General features: G+C 42.8%; 1 protein-coding gene across 2 annotated transcripts in view; it reads right to left on the reverse strand.

Annotated features, from left to right (window-relative positions):
- Window positions 1–2,168: 2,168 nt before the first annotated feature.
- DUSP22 (dual specificity phosphatase 22) overlaps window positions 2,169–17,716 on the reverse strand; it is a 59,123-nt gene continuing 43,575 nt past the window's right edge. For both annotated transcript variants that reach the window (XM_050940305.1, XM_050940304.1), the window contains exons 5-7: window positions 9,939–10,013; window positions 7,876–8,047; window positions 2,169–3,173 (exon numbers count right to left, since the gene is read on the reverse strand). In XM_050940305.1, coding sequence (XP_050796262.1) covers window positions 2,988–3,173; window positions 7,876–8,047; window positions 9,939–10,013 — 433 coding nt within the window. In that variant the 3' untranslated portion in view covers window positions 2,169–2,987. The remainder of the gene's footprint in view (window positions 3,174–7,875; window positions 8,048–9,938; window positions 10,014–17,716) is intronic.

The raw sequence follows: 17,716 nt of genomic DNA on the forward strand, positions 1-17,716 counted from the left end.
CAGTATTGCTGTGGAAAAAGAGAAGTGCAATAACACATTCTGGAATATGTGTCAAACGAAGTTAACATTGGTATATACTGTGTGTGTGTGTGTGTTTTGTGTATGTACACACACACACACACACACACACACACACACACTTTTGCTGTAAATACTTGGAATACTTTTGACAACTGTGCCTTTTTTTTGTGCGTGTGCCAAAAATGCCATATCTTATTGTGAATACGCAGGTTTGAACAAGGAGATCATCAGTCTCAATCTTCATAGAATATCAGGGTTGGAAGGGACCTCAGGAGGTCATCTAGTCCAACCCCCTGCTCAATGCAGGACCAATCCCCAGATTTTTGCCCCAGATCCCTAAATGGCCCCCTCAAGGATTGAACTCACAACCCTGGGTTTAGCAGGCCAATGCTCAAACCACTGAGCTATCCGTGTGTAAGACTCTTTTACTAAGTCTCCAGTTTACAAAAACTAGTGACCGTGAATGGAAACTTCCATCGGTCTAATGCATAGAAGGTAGTATTATCTTGGGCAATTACTAAACCCGTCTCCCATTGAAATTCAGACAGTCACTTGTTTGCCTGCTAGCCAACTGTTATCTGTTAATGGTGGTGGTCTGCAAAGATTAAGTAACGCGCACACATGGGATTCAGCAAGCTATGAGGTTGGAAACAAAAGGTAAGACTTTTCCAAGTCCTACAATATCCCAACACCAGCCACCAATACAGTTACAATTTGTTCTGGCCATATGTAATATACTAGCACTGTGTGGTGCGATGAGGCCCACAACATAGAATTCTGGTGCAGACTGGAGCTGAATTATAGTAGTAATGTAAATCCTAATTTTTGCGTTAATGGATTTTTAATAGCCATACTTTCCATTCCATTAAAATAGATAAGATGTCAAAAATATTTTGGGGTTTACTTTACCCCTACAGTCCATTTCCAGTCCATCCCAGGGCTCATCATTGTGTGAAGACATTGGCAGCAAGCATCAAAGGATACCACGTTAAATGTTTGTAAGTTAGCGTATCACAGGACATGAAATAAAAAAAATGCTGGTTAAGTACAATGTGTTGAATCTCTCTTACTGTGGATGATTGGGACATTCAGCATGCACTGTATATTGAAAACAGCTTGATTCTCTTGAAATGTCCTTGCAGGTTGGGAGAGCATCCTTCTCTGTTTTGGAATCTTTAAACGATACCTCTGTTTGCTCTGAATCATAGACTAAGGGCTTGGCTACACTAGAGAGTTGCAGCGCTGGTGAGGGGGTTACAGCACTGCAACTTAGGATGTGGCCACACTTGCAAAGCACGGCCAGCGCTGCAACTCCCTGGTTGCAGCGCTGGCTGTACACCTGGTCGAGGCTCGGGTGTAGGGATTCCAGCGCTGGTGATCCAGCGCTGGTCAGCAAGTGTGGACACCCACCAGCGCTTTTATTGACCTCCGGGGTATAAGGAGGTATCCCAGAATTCCTGTCCACAACAAACCGGAAGAAAGGGAGAGCTCGGAGTTCAGCCAAACTGCTTATTTAAAAAACAAACACAGCTCCTGTTTGCTGAGCGAGCTGAGGCAGGCAGGGGAATTACTTTGGAATGTTCACAGCTGTTTGCTTGAAGAGAGAAACAGCACGCTCACACGGCAGAGGGGGAGGGGGAAGTCCATGTTCAGCAGTTGCTGATCTGGACTCAGGGGTATTTAGCTGTGCATAATTTGCAATTAGTGAATGGGAGAGGAGTGGGGGAAGGGAGTTAGAACTTTTAAAATGATTGAAGGTAGGCACAAGTCCTTAGAACTTGCAAGGCAGGGAGCTGAGAACAGTGTCAACTCCAAAAATCCATTCTGTCTGTCTCCTCCACGCTCCCTGTCACATTCCACCCCACCCCCCTCTTTTGAAAAGCACGTTGCAGCCACTTGAATGCTGGGATAGCTGCCCACAATGCACCACTCCCAACAGCGCTGCAAGTGCTGCAAATGTGGCCACACTGCAGCGCTGGTAGCTGTCAGTGTGGCCACACTGCAGCGCTGGTAGCTGTCAGTGTGGCCACACTGCAGCGCTGGTAGCTGTCAGTGTGGCCACACTGCAGCGCTGGCCCTACACAGCTGTACAAACACAGCTGTAACTACCAGCGCTGCAAAACTGTAAGTGTAGCCATACCCTAAAAGTAAGGACATTGTATCCAATTCTCCTCACCGTAACACCAGTGTAAATCTGGAACAACTTCATTAACTTGTTTGGAGTTACACTGTTGTAAATCCAAAATAATTCCAGCTAAGTCAACTGAGCTATTCCAGGATAACCAGAAGCAGAATATAGCCTCTAGTTTTTTTACTCTGATTTAAAATGTTGCTTACATGTGCATTCTGACAAATTTGACCACTGGTTTTAAATTGGCAAAATAGATGGAATTCACACATCTTGAATCTTCCTACTTAATTTTTAATTCTAACTAGTGACAACTATGAATAATTTAAATGAAAGCCAGAAACCTCTCAAATAATTTTTTTATGACACTTACACTTTGCGTTCATCAAGTGTAAAATCGAGGCAATTTTCAAATTTGTATTTACAACCTCAGTGACAAAAACAGCATTTTTGAGGTAGCTAAGGTCAAACAGCAACCCGCAGCACAAGCAAAAAATACATAAATGCTCACACACTTTGCAAGCTCATTCTTTGGAGACAATGTTATCATGCGCACACGAGTGTGTTTTGGAGAGGCACATATTATAAAGGGGGTGGAGTCTGAGGGCAGTGACAACCTGACATAAGGGGTGCCTCTCAAGAGAGAAGCTTACAGAGAGTGGTGTTACATAAAACTGTAAAATTGTGTCAAACACACACACGTGCGGTATAATATTTTCATCAAGTATTCCACAAGGGTACAGCTCACATGACTTCCATAGAGAGTGGAGGGGACACTGGTGACATCTGTTTTTAAACAGGTCAAAGGAAAAAAGAAAGTGAATCCAGTCTGGAGTGATTAGGTCTCTGTTGTGTAGTTGTTGTATGACAGGGAAGGCAGTGAGGAAAAGTTATTATTCCACTGTCTCCCGCCGGGACCTGGTTGCATCATTGCCTGCTCTTTATATTTACTCAGAAGAATTTTGGCTTCTTGCTCATCCTGCAAAGAATTTTCTCCATATTCTTCCTTCAGCCACTGCCTGAACTGGAGAAGTTAAACACATAGTAGGTATGCTAATTATTAACGCAAACTGGATGCAGAAATAATACTCCTCTTACACCACAGTATCTTTAATAGTAAATATCAACAACTTTTCAAGAACATTAAAGGAGTCAAAATAATTTCCAAATCACATTGTTTAAACCTTTTGCAGTCTAACCCTGATTGTCTAAAGAAGAGTGCCCCAAATACTGCACTTTGTGGCTTTGAAACAGCAAAGCACTTAAACACGTGTGACCAAGCATAGTTATCGTCCCATTGAAGTCAATACGCTTAAAAAGTTACACACATACATAAGTCTTTGCTGACTTGGGCTCTAAATTTGGAATCAGGTAACCCAACAGCACATGCCTGGCCACAAATTCAAGCACACTTTGGGTGGAAGAACTGGCAGAGTATTGACCATTTTTTCCAATTTCAATGCCACATGGCACAAAGGTAAATTATGGAACTATTTACATTCATAGTGTCCTTGTCCAAACTGAAGTGTCAGAGCTGGTTTTGGAATAAATGAAACTGATAGTATTCACCCAAGAGTTCTGAAGGAACTCAGATATGAAGTCGCAGAACTACTAACTGGGTTATGTAACCTATTGCTTAAATCAGCCTCTGTACCAGATTATTGGAGGACAGCTAATGTAACAATGATTTTCAAGAAAGGCTCCAGAGATGATTCTGGTAATTAGAGGCCAGTAAGCCTAATTTCATTACCAGACAAATTGCTTGAAACTATAGCAAAGAATAGAATTATCAGACACAAACATGAACACAGCATATTGGGGAAGAGTCAACATGGTTTTTGAAAAGGGAAATCATGCCTCACCAATCTAAGAATTCTTTGAGGTTGTCAACAAACATGCGGACAAGAATGAGCCAGTTAATGTACTGTACTTGGACTTTCAGAAAACCTTTGACAAGATCCCACACCAGAGGCTCTTAAACATTGTAAGCAGTCATGCGATAAGAAAGAAGGTCCTATAATGATCAGTAACTGGTTAAAAGATAAGAAACAAAGGGTAGGAATAAGCAGTCAGTTTTCGCAGTGGAGAGAGGCAAATAGAGTTCCCCAAGAATCTGTACTCGGATCAGTGCTGTTCAACATATTCATAAATGATCTGGAAAAAAGGGGCAAACAGTGAGGTGGCAAAGTTTGCAGATGATACAAAATTGCTCAAGATAGTTAGGTCCAAAGCTGACTGCGAAGAGTTACCAGGAGATCTCACTAAACTGGTTGACTAGGCAACAAAATGGCAAATGAAATTCAATGTTGATAAATAAAAAATAATTCACATTGGAAAACAATCACAACTATACCTACAAAATGATGGGGTCTAATCTAGCTGTTACCACTCAAGGAAAAGTTTAGGATTTGTGTGGATAGTTCTCTGAAAACATCTGCTCAATGTGCAGCAGCCGTCAAAAAAACTATGATGAAAAGTTAGAATGTTAGGAACCATAAGGAAAGGGATAAAAAATAATACACAAAACATCATAATGCCACTATATACATCCATTGAACACCCACATCTTAAACACTGGGTGCAGTTCTGGTCACCTCATCTCAAAAAGGATGGATTAGAACTGGAAAAAGTACAGAGAAGGGCAACAAAAATGATCAGGATATGGAACAGCTTCCATATGAGGAGAAATTAAAAAGATGGACTGCTCAGCTTGGAAAAGAGACAATTAAGGGGGCCTATGATAGAGGTCTATAAAATTATGAATGGTGTGGAGAAAGTGAATAAGGAAGTGTTATTTACCTCTTTATAACACAAGAACAAGGGGTCACCCAAGGAAATTAATAGGCAGCAGGTTTAAAGCAAACATAAGAAAGTACTTCTTTACACACACAATATACTGATTGCCGGGGATGCTCTGAAGGCCAAAAGTATAACTGGTTTAAAAAAGAATTAGATAAGTTCATGAAGGATAGGTCCATCAAAGGCTATTGCAAAGATGGTCAGGTACACAATCCCATTTTCTGGGTGTCCCCAAACCTCTGACCTGCCAGAAGCTGGGAGCGGACGACCAAGGATGCATCACTTGATGATTGCCTGTTCTCTTCATTCCCTCTGGGGGACCTGGCATTGGCCACCACTGGAAGACAGGATACTGGGCTAGATGGACCATTGGTCTGACCAAGTATGACCGTTCTTGTGTTCTTGTTTCAACACACCAATGCTCGGAGGTGTAGTATATAGGCTGTTTATTACATACCTGGAAGTGCATTACTGTGCTTTTAAAATGTTTTAGCTGGAAGCAGGGAGAAGCGAAGGAAAACTTTTAAATGTTTAACATTTTATAAAATATGCATCTGCCCCAAAGAAAAAAAAATTCCATTGCGATCTCAGATACAATGTGTGATACAACTATAGCCTCAGACCCTGATCCTGCAAAGATTTATGCATGTGCTTAGTTTGATGTTGATGGGGCTACTCATACATGTCAAGTTAAATATGTGCATAAGTCTTTGTGGAATTGGGGGCTAAACCAGGCATTTTAAGCATTCAACATTTTACCTAAGGCCAGTTCCTCAGCAGGTACAAGTCAGCATTGCTCCAGAGACTTTAATGGAGGTAAGTCAATTTACAACCAGCTGATGACCTGGCCTATAATCTCTTGCTGTATCAAATAAGCACATTACAAATGTGTGCAAATTCTTTAACCTGCCTCGACTCTTCTCCCACTTACCTAACCTGGCAGTGAAGCCTCAATGCAGAAGCAATTACAATAGCTCCTACTCTGCTCAGCTGTTTGGGGGTGGGTGGGTGAGGGCTTCAAAAAAATAAGTGGCTCCCGCTCTTTCTTCTTGCTTTTGTAGCTCCACTACTGTCAATCATCTGCGGAAAGCAAGGCTGGCAGGCAGAACCTTCCCTCTCCAAGCCCTGCTATCACTTATTAGCTATGAATGCAAAACTATTTTAGGTCACATGACTCTTTCTTAGTCAACTGTGTAGTGTTTGGCAAGTTTAGGAAGAGCATGAAATATATTAGAATGGAGGTATCCATTCAGTTAGTAACTATATGGGGATCGAGCCTGTAAGGAACTTGGCAATTGCGCTCTGACCCAGCAAAGCGCTTAAACACAGACTCAGAAGCATGCAAACAGGCGTAAAGGTTTAATGGGATTGCTCACACTCTTAAAAGTTGAGCACATGCTTAAGTGCTTTATTGGATCAGGACCCTAGTGCTCAGCCTCTTGCAGGATCAAACATATACAGAATAAGCAAAATATATTTATATTAAGGTCTCATCTTTGATATGACCTCAACATAACAATATAACATAAGAACAGCCCTGCTGGGTCAGACCAAAGGTCCATCCAGCCCAGTATCCTGTCTTCCGACAGTGGCCAATGCCAGGTGCCCCAGAGGGAATGAACAGAACAGGTAATCATCAAGTGATCCATCCCCTGTTGCTCATTTCCAGCTTCTGGCAAACAGAGGCTAGGAACACCATCCCTGCCCTTAATGCCCATCTAAGGGACATTCATCAATGACACACAACATGTTATGATCTTCAATGCCTAAAAGCCTAGAAGATCAAATCTAATGGATCAAATGTCCTGAAACCCCAATATACTTTGTACAGAGCTACCGTGGACAAGTGGTGCTGTAATTAAAAACTCAGGTCCAGATCCTCAGATGGTATAAATTGGCAAAGCTCCACTGAAATCCATAGAAGTACACTGATTCATGCCTGCTGAGGATCTGGTCCCAAAAGTTGTGATTGAGAGATACAATAGCTTGCTACAACCTATGCCCACAGGTGAGCATTTCTTTTTATAGACTAGTGCCTTCCTTTCAGTGAGGAAACTGCTGCATCCTCCCATTGTGACATGAAAAAAAAAGACGTTACTCTCTTCTCAAAGTTATTTGCATATACAATAACAATTAGGGTTATTAGCTCAGTCCAATTAGATCTGAAATGACTGTAAACCTTCATATAAGGGAGAAAGGAGACCAGTCTGGAAAGTCCCTTTATATTGTATCTTAAAATGTCAGTTACCCACCCATTAATATAAGTTCTGAATGATCCAGGAAATACTCAGTTAAATATTTTCAAAAAACAAATATTTACAGCTGAAAACTGCATTCCTGAAATGCCACAATAATTTCTCAGCTCTCTGCTGCAAGAAATCCTGGAAGAAAAATGAAGTCAACCTCCCCACCTCATTTACTTTCTTTTAGAAGAGTGAGTTGAGAAAGTAGGGAGGACAGAAATGTGCTGAGCAATGTAAAATGGAGTTATGGTCAGAAAAACGATTATGTAAAAACAGTACCTCCTTAATCAACAGATCTGTTCCCGGGGTGTGTTAAGCTGTATTTGTTTATGTTATTGACAAAAACAGGTTATTACTATTTTTCTGAACTCCCATTAGCCCTGCAGAACCAACCCAGCTCAAGAAGAAGGAGCTGGATTCCATTCTGGCTCATGCATCATCCCCACATTGTTAGTTAAGTTCCAGTTGTACAAAACATTTGTTACCGGTGATGGTGCATAAGCCAGGATGAGAAGCCTGACTTTCAGATCTCAGGTTTTGTTTACAACATTGTTAATTTGAAAAGCTATTTTTTCTTGCCGCATTCTGGGCCATTTATCTTCTAACCTTTAACCTTCTAAAGTTATGATACAGTCCAAAACTTTATGTCTAAAGAAACCAAATTGGTCAACAAAAATCACTTACATGGTCAACATCATGTTTTTCAAACTCCTGCAGCTGCTTCTGGAAGCCCATGTTAGGATTGGCACAGGATCTCGATGCTCGTACAATAGACAATGCATCTTCCCAGCCAAAATCTGTGATTGTCATGATGTAAGCGACTACCAAAGTTACGCTCCTGGAGACTCCAGCGAGACTGCAGCAGAAATGAGACAAAATAAATAGATACAAAATATGACGTCTTAAAATAAATATGCTTATTATCTCATAGAGCATTATAAATTTATACAACACTTTACAGAGTAAAATATAGGAGTTGAAAGTAATGAGCACATTGTGGTGGCTGTTCCTATAGAACTATTGAGGTATCTTTATGTTGTCTATGTACTGGACCTTAAAATGTAGAAGAGTGAATCTTGTTAATCACTACAAAAGTTTTTTCTCTTAATTAATTAGCCTCTTAGAGTTGGTAGGGCAACTCCCACCTTTTCACGTTCTCTGTATGTGTATATATATCTCTTCACTATATGTTCCATTCTATGCATCCGATGAAGTGGGCTGTAGCCCATGAAAGCTTATGCTCAAATAAATTTGTTAGTCTCTAAGGTGTCACAAGTACTCCTGTTCTTTTTGCGGATATAGACTAACACGGCTGCTACTCTGAAACCTGCATGCAGTGTGGGCCCCTGAAGAGAGGAGCTGTACTGAAATTCAGTTCAGATGAGAGTTTTTTTAATACAAAAAACAAATACAAAGCCTCCATGAGAAAGCGTGAGAACAATTTTGTATTGTTGTTTTTCTTGAACTAGATATGAGTTATCCAGACATAAAAATAGCCCCCCCCCCCATACAGAATAGGGTCTTGAAATACGAAGGTAGCCTTTTCAAGCACATACAGAGCTCTAATTTTAATGAGCTTGTGTTTAAATTCATTAAACCTTCAGACCAAGTTGAACAATTAGAGCACAGGACTCAGAGTTCTCAGTTCTATTTCTGAGACTGCCATGGACATGCCATGAGACTATTTCTCAGCACCTCAGTTTCACCGTCTGTGACACTGGGAGAATGACAAACCTACCACTGTCAAGTGGTTTGACAGCTCTGGATGAAAAGTGGTGTTATTACTATAGATAGAGAATACATTTGAGTGACAGCTGTAGATTTGCTCACGTAGCACTTACCACTTTCAAAGAATATAAATGATAAAGCACAATATCAGAAAACTGTCTCAGAACACCCTCATGAAGTAGGTCAATAAACCCATTTTAAATATGAAGAGAGTGAGGTGCAGAGAGGTTAATCGACTTGTTCAAAGCCACACAATGAGCCAATGGCAGAACAGGATTAGAATGCTGGAGTTCTGACCTCCAAGCCCAGCGCTCAAACTACTAGACCTGACTAACTACCATTTCAGAACCTATATCTAGACATTTCAGCAATGCACAAGGATCACGAGCAATGACAGTAAGAAAAACCACGATGGGCTTTCCTTGTCTCTGTTCCAACTCTTTGAAGACAGTTAATGTCTCAGGACTCCCTCTCTAATCAGTAATCTGCTCGAAACAGCTGTGATATTTGAATGCTTCAGTGAAGCTTAAAATATCAGTTTCTGTTGAGAGGAAAACTTCCAGCAGCCCTAAAGCAGCAAAAATAGTTGCAACAGGAATGGATAAAATTATTAGGATTACAGGAACTGCATGTGAGAGAAGAAAATGGCGACTAGCATTAATCAGAAAAATAGACGATGCAACACTGTTGGTAAAATATAACACAGGGAACAGATAGTCCCAAGGTCCGAGTGGGAGACTGGAGTCAGCAGCTCTGGATTTCACTCCTGTCTCTGCCACTGACACATTGTGCGCTCTGGCAGCCACTTAACCTCTCTGTGCCTCAATATCCACAGTGAAGCAAGGCTTAACAAGTGTTTTTAATTTTGATGAGGGATCCTCAGATGTCAAGTGCAAAAGTATTGTTATTAAAAAAAGAAAGAGAAGGGTGGACAACTCTAATTTATTACTGACTTAAAAAAAGATAATAAAATGGAGGGGAAAAGATTAAGAATATTCTTAAACAATTGACATACGTACCAGTGAACAAGACAGCCCTCACCTCTAAGCCGGCACTCATGGATAAACTTGATGCTCTCTTTGAAATGTCTTGTCCTGAAAACAGAACCAAGAGGGAAAAACAAAGCACTTGGTTTTAGTAAAATCATGACTAAGGGAGAAAGAAAACTGAGAAAAAGATTTTAAAAGCCACTTAATATTTTTCCCAGAATACAGTACATTAAAAAGGCAACCAACAGATACTACACAGTTGCCTTCATTATTCCTTATTTTAAATATGAATGGAAACTTTGGTATCTCAGGCACCCCTCTTACAGTCACTGTCGACAAATATTTCTGCTGATAACTGACAAATCTCTCTCCCTTCCTCCCTGCAAGCAACTATGTTCGTTTGTCTTTCTGACATTTCCTTGTGGTGGTCCTGCCATCAGCTGAAACTTAGCACGACCAAAACAGAGCTCCTGATTTTTTTCGTAAAGACCTCCCTTCCCTCCTCTTTCTCTGTCACAGCAGACATCACAACGACCCGAGCTCGTCCAGGCCACGTCGAAATCTTGCCACTTCTTCCTGCACAATATTTCCAAGATCCACCTTTTCTCTCTGATCAAACTGACAAAAGTTTTGTTCAGCCCTTGATCACTTTACACTTTGACTACTGTAATCTCCTCTTCTCTGGCTTTGACAATTCTAAACTCCATCCTCCCGCAACTCAAATCCTTCCACAATACTGTTAAGATCATCATTCTTGGCTCATTACTCCACCGACAGCAATTAACTCAAGACTCTCTCCATCGGTTCCCTCTCTTCCACTGCATGAAATACAAACTTCCCCTTACTTTCAAAGCCCTCCACAGTGTAGCCCCACCACCACCAAGAACTTGCACACATCCTATTACAATTTATTTCCCGGTCTTTCAGGCCTGCAGTCCCAGCCTACTTGTTTGGCTCATCCACTCATTATGTGTGGAAGTTCTTTAGTGTAGGTGGTCATTTTTATATGTTAGGTGCAGTACAAGCATAATATGGCCCAACCTCGTTGTGGCCATTAGGCGCTACTGCAATATAAATGTTTCATAACAAAAACCAGTTACTTACCTGTACACTCCCTGTTGTTCTTCAAGATGAGTTGTGCACATGTACATTCCACAGTTGGTGGATGTGCACCCAACACATTCCAGCCAGAGACTTCTACCAGCAGGCAGCACATGCGCCCCTGCTATCCTCATGCACCAAACCAAGGGTATAAAGGGGTGCGATCGCCATCTCCTTCTCCCTTTCTTTGCACTGTTGGTAAGCGAAACTCAAAGTAGCGGGGAAGGTGGGAGAGTCGAAGAATCTCGCAGCACATCTCAAAGAACAACAGTTACTGTACAGATAAGTAACCATTTTTTCCTCTGTGGAGCGATCGTGCACACACATTCCACTGTAGGTGATTCACCAGCAGTTTCGTTGCAGCTGGTGGATATCAGATGACTTGAAGAGAGATCGCAACACCAACTGGCTGAAGTTGGTGTCCTCATGAACCTTGAGTAACAGTATCTGGAGAAGGTATGTACAGATGACCACATTGCTGCTTTGCAAACGGCTGCTATAGGAATGTTACTCAAGAAGGCTGACAAAATGGAAGGAACCCTCGCGGGGTGGGCTCCGTTCCTTTGCAGAGAGACGTTTGCCAGATCATAGGAAAGCTCAGTACAATCTGAAATTCAGCGTGAAATATGCTGGGCTGTGACAGGTTCCCCTTTAACCCTGTCAGCGTAGGCAACAAACAGTCTAGGAGTGCAGTGCAGTGCAGGTAAAATGTCAGAGCCCTCCCAATCATCCCATCATTTTCACTGACAGCAGAAGCAGGGATGTTGTTGCCAAAGGTTCAAAGAGGGGTCTCATCAAATGGGACAATACTAAAATTCAGGTCCCATGAAGGTACTGGTTCAGACTCTGGAGGGTATAGATGGATAAGAACCCTTAAAAATATAGGTACCAAGGGACTGAAAGCCTGTCTACTTGTGCACATACTGCAGAAATTGCTGCTCAGCGGAGAGCTGAGAGACCAGAGGATTTCAGATGCAGTAACATAGTCTGGCATAAATGTGTCTAATCTCTGTGTTATCAGGAGATAATTGATGTGATTCCGCCCAGACTGAAAACCTTTTCCATTTTGCTTCATACAAGGTTCTTATGGAATCCTTTCTGCTGTTTACCAGAACAGCTTGGACTTCTCAGGAGCAGAGACTTTCCCCTCATTGACCAACCAGAGATCATCAATACTTAGGTGAAGATATTGTAGGTTAGGGTGCAGTGTCTTGCCTTGGTTTTGAGATAAGAAATTCTCAAGCAGAGATAGATAGGTGGCCAGATGGAGAGTTGCTGTAGGTCCATGGGTTAGTACTGCCTCGACTAGGCAAGTGCTGTGAAGATTAAGGTTCTTTGTCTCCTAGTTTCCTTATCATCCTTGGAATCAGAGAGACTGGAGAAAACATGGGCACCAGTTGTCCCAAACAGGGGAAAAATAAAGACAATAATAGAACCTGGGCTGTGACATGCCCTAGAACAAAACCTCCTGCCATTATTGTTCAAGTTCGTTACAAAGAGGTCTATTATTGGAAAACCCCACTAATGGAAGTTCTGCTGCAGAATGGCCTCTTTATGGACCACTTGTGATGATCTGTGAGGTATCTGCTGATGGAATCTGCAATATAGAGTTCCTCACTCCTGAGAAGTGAAAGGCATTTAGTGAGATTGATCTTTATACAGAAGTTCCACAAGTGGATTGCTTCCTGGCATAGCTGAGACAACCTTGCATCTCCCTGCTTGTTCAGATACCAACAACATCACTGCTGTGTTGTAAGATCTTGAAGCACCTGATGGTGGTAATGAACATCTCACAGTCCCAAAGAATAACTCAAAGTTCCATTATATTTATATGGAATGAAAGTTCCTTAGATGTCCAAAGCGCTTGAGCCTGAAGTTGACCCAAATAGGCCCCTCAATCCCTAGTGGACGCATCTATTACAAAAGTCATAGTTGGTTCTGGTGGAAGGAATGGAACCCCTCTGCCTACATTCTGAGGTGTTAACGGGCTGAAGCTCTTGGGCAGATACATAAAGCAGCATATCCAGAAAATGTTTTCTGGATGATATGCTGAGTGAAGCCAAGTCTACACACATTTGAGGTAAAGTCTGGCATGCTGAATCCACTTATGTGCACAAGGCCATGTGACCCAACAACTCTATACATGAATTCACTGTGGTCCTCAGGTTGGAATTGAGGATCTCAGACAAAGGCCATGGACTGGAACTTGTTCGTCAGGAGGTTAAGCAATGGGAATTGTGGAATCAAGATCTGCCCCTATGAAATGTACTTGCTGCACTGCTTGTAACGTTGATTCCTCTACATTCAGTTTTCGAGCTAGACAAAAGAACAGATGTTTGATGACAAGAATGCTTTTCTGATTATGAGATCCTGACCAAGCCTACTGTCCAGGTAGGGAAATATTTTAACTCCTAAATGGTGCAGGTGAGCCGCTGCTACCATCATACACTTGATAAATACCCTTAGGCCAAGGATAGGCTGGCAGGCAGCACAGTATATGGGCAGTGCATGTTTTCCATGAATCAAAGATAATTCCTGTGGCCAAGATATATTGCCATGTGAAAATACGCATCCTGCAGGTCAAGGGCAGCATATCCCTCTCTTAGAGATTGGTAATAGATGTCAAGTTGACTGTCTTTTTGATAAAATGGTTTGGCTTTCTTAAATCCAGAATGGGCCAAAGGCAACCTCTCTTTTCAGGAATCAGAAAGTAGCAGAAATAGAAATTTTTCCCTCTGTGTTGATAAGGAACGTCCTCTCTTGCCCCTAATTCCAACAGAAACTGTTTCTTGATGTAAAACAACCTCATGAGATGGGTCCCTGAAAAGGGACAAGGAAGACAGGTTGTGGAAAGAGAGAGACATAAACTGGATAATGTATCCTCCTCTTACTGTGCTGAGCACCTATTTGTCCAATGTAATCTCCATCCATGCACTATAAAAGAGAGACAGCATTTCCAAAATGGAGGGTCTGGATGTAGTAGATGAAACACGGTCAGCATGCAGTCATCCATTGAGACATCAAAATGACTGCTTCAAAGTGAACAAAAAGTCTTGTGAGAGGGACCTGTGATGCCAATGGGGGACATCTAAGCAGCTTAGATCTCCTTCTAGAGATATCCTGAGATCTCTGCTGGTAGTAAGTTCTGTACTGTGTTTTGGGCCTCAAACTGTTTCCTCTTTTAGTTATTGGGGTATAAACACCCAACAAACAAAGCGGTGGACAAGAATCTTTCAACAAGTGCATGGTGTCATCGGTTTTCTGAGAAAACAGTTTAGCACTTTCAAATGGTAGATCTTCTATTGCATTTTTAATTGTTTAGGAATGCCAGAGACCTGCAACCAAAAAGAGGTTCTCATTGAGATGGCTGCACCCATCAAACATGATGCGGGATCTGATACGCTGATAGCTGCTTGAACAGACATTCAAGCAGTGAGATGACCAAAAACTGATCCCTATATTCTTCAGGCAGTTCATCCAAAAAAATAAATAAATTTGAAATTTCTGAGCAGTTTATAAAGGTGCATTTGGACAAAAATGCCGGGTAATTTGACACCCTTTCCTGAAGGTTCGCGGTAATATAAACCTTTTTGCTATATAGGTCCAGTCTCTTACACTCCCTATCCTTCAGGGTAGCCTGAGGGTGAGACTGCCTCAAATGTTCTTTTGTTTCTTTTGCCACTAATGAGTCTAGGATGGGGTAAGTGAAGAAATACACAAATTCTTGCTGGGGAACCTGATACCATCTGTCCATTCATTTGGCAGTGGGTGGAATAGAGACCAATGTCTGCCAAAGGATCTTTGCAGGTTCAAGCAAGGCTTAATTAATAGGATGGGCAACCTTTCCCAAAATGGGAGTTTGTACAGATGTAGCTACCCTCCTAATGGGGTCTTGAAAACCTTTAAAGTCCTCAGGAGGTGGTAATGTTTACTCTGGGGCAATGGACTCCTCTGGGGAAGAGGAAGACATATGTGGGAGAAATATTCAGGGGTTCCTCTCTAGTTTCCTCTTCCTCTCTGGGTTCCAAAAAGGAGAGAGGTTGTAGATTAGGAGGAGGCTCCTTCTCTGTTTACTATAGGTTCTGGAGAAGTTGACTTTCTCTGGGACTGAGTGACTGACAGGGGGCATAAATGCTCTTGGACCCCAGTCCAAGAGGTCCCATAAGGCCAAGTAGAGCAGTCACTCCTCTGACATAGTACCCACCACCATGAATATCTTTATAATATTGTTCCTTGCTCTGGGTATTCCGAGCTTGATCTGTATGGTGACCTGAAAGACCTTGATGGAGATATGGGTCTATCATGGTCAGAATCCGAAGAGAAGGAAATACAGCTCTCCTCAGTGGATGGTGGAGCAGTCCCATTAGACATCCGTGGAGGTCCTGACACCTGCAACACACATGCTACCCCAATGGTACCAACACTGATGTATCTGATGGCGCTGACAGAAGCAGCTGAGGCAGACAGAAGGCAGACAGGTGAGAAGGTGACACTGACAGTGCTGATGGAGCTGACGCAGACTATATCAACGAAGCAGATGGAACTGCCGGTGTCATGGTGATAATTGGTGCTGGTGATGTAGTGGAGGCCATTAAGTTTGGAACTGGATGACACAAAAGGGAGAGTTCAGGAGAGGGAGACAAAAGATATTTTGCCACAAAGAAAGCCTGAAACGTCAATGATACTCATGATATAGCTGGACTTCAGTAAGGCTTTTGATGCAGTCCCACATTCTCATAAGCAAACTAGGGAAATGTGGTCTAGATGGAATTACTATAAAGTGCATATACAACTGGTTGAAAGACCTCACTCAAAGAATAGTTATCAATTACTGTATATACTCAATCATAAGCTGCTTTGTTTATAAGCCGCCACACCCCCCCAAGGTGGATAAGTAAAAATGGAAAATTTTTATGACTCATTCATAAGCCGACCCTATAATTCAGGGATCATCAAACTTTCACTCCCGGTCCATCAGGATAAGTCGCTAGCGGGCCAAGACACTTTGTTTACCTCGAGCATTCACAGACACAAAGGTAAACCTAAGTAAATAAAGTGTCCTGGCCCACCAATGGCTTACCCTGACAGGCCAGGACAGCAACTGGTGGGGAAATTTTTTTCGGGGGAAGAAGAGAAGCTGGGGGTCAGGGGAGTAACCCTTGTGACCAACCCCCATATGACCCCGACCCCTAGCCTGGGAACCCCACACCCTCCCCATCCCATCCCTTCCCACCTTAGCTGGAGAGGGCCAGGTGAGAATGTCTCTGGCCTGGCTGGAGCTGCTCTGGCAGGTGAGGTCGGGAGGTGTGGCTGCAGCCTGCTCTGACGGGTGGGGCTGGGCGGCGTGGCCACAGCCTGCCAGCCCCAGAGCTGCAGCTGCTTCGGGGAGAGCAGCGTGGCCAGAAGAGGACAGACTCTGATCCCGCCTCTTCCCTTCTGGCTCTGCTGCCTTTCCTTGCTCCCTCTGTTGGGGAGAGGGGCTGTGTCCCACCTCTCCCTCTCTATACCCATTCATAAGCCGACCCCCTTCTCTAACGCTTCTCTTTTTTACTAAAAAAATTCGGCTTATGAACGAGTATATATATATATACACGGTATTCTCTTTCAACCTGGAAGGGCATGTATAAGGAAGTCCTGCAGGGATCAGTCCTGTGGTTTGGAACTATTCAATATCTTTAATGACTTGGATAATGAAGTGAAGAGTATGCTTATACAATCTGTGGATGACACCAAGCTGGGAGGTGATTAGTATTCAAACAAACTTGACAAATTAGAGATTTGATCTGAAATCCATAAAATGAAGCTCAATAAAGACAAGTGCAAAGTACTAAACTGAGGAAAGAAAAATCAAATATACAACTATAAAATGGGGAATAACTGGTTAGGTAGCTGGAAAGGAGCAGGGGATTACAGTGGATCTCAAACTGAATGTGAGTCAACAATGTGATGCCACTGCAAAAAGGCTAATATTGTGGGGTGTATTAACAGGAGTGTTTTATGGGAGGTAATTGTCCCACTCTACTCAGCACTAGTGAGGCCTCAGCTCGAGTATCCTGTCCAATTCTGGACACCACACTTTAGGAAAGATGTGGACAAACTGAAGAAAACCCAGATGAGAGCAACAAAAATGATAAAAGGTTTAGAAAAAATGGCCTACGAAGAAAGGTTAAAAAAAACTGGCTATGTTTAACGTTGAGAAAAGTGGACTGAGGACCTGATAACAGTCTTCAAATATGCTACGGAGCTATTATAAAAAAAGACGGTGATCAATTGTTTTCCACGTCCACTGAAGGTAGCACACGAAGTAATGCGCTTTATCTGCCATACGAGAGTTCTATTAGATCAGAAATCCCCAAACTGGGGGATGCATCCTACGGGGCATAGAGGAATATTCGGACGGTAGCAGCAGGGCCAGGACTGATGGGGGGGCGAGGAGGGAGCAACACCCAACCCGCTTCATTCACAGCTCTGCTGCAGTCCCAGCTCCCCCCAGCCTCGGTCCATTACCGTGGCCCATCCATGGCTCTGCACACAGCCCAGGCCCTGGCTGCAGCTCTGTTCTTGGCCCCAGACCCACCTCCAGCTGTGGTCCCAGCCTCGTCCTGGTCCCATTCCCTCCCCCTCAAAGCCGTGGCCCTGGCTCCGGGAGGGCAGGGACATGGACAAAGGTAAGGGGGGGGCGTGACCCTTAGCATTTGAAGACCACT

Source organism: Gopherus flavomarginatus, chromosome 2 (assembly GCF_025201925.1).
Source record: "Gopherus flavomarginatus isolate rGopFla2 chromosome 2, rGopFla2.mat.asm, whole genome shotgun sequence".
Classification (NCBI taxonomy): Eukaryota; Metazoa; Chordata; order Testudines; family Testudinidae; genus Gopherus; species Gopherus flavomarginatus.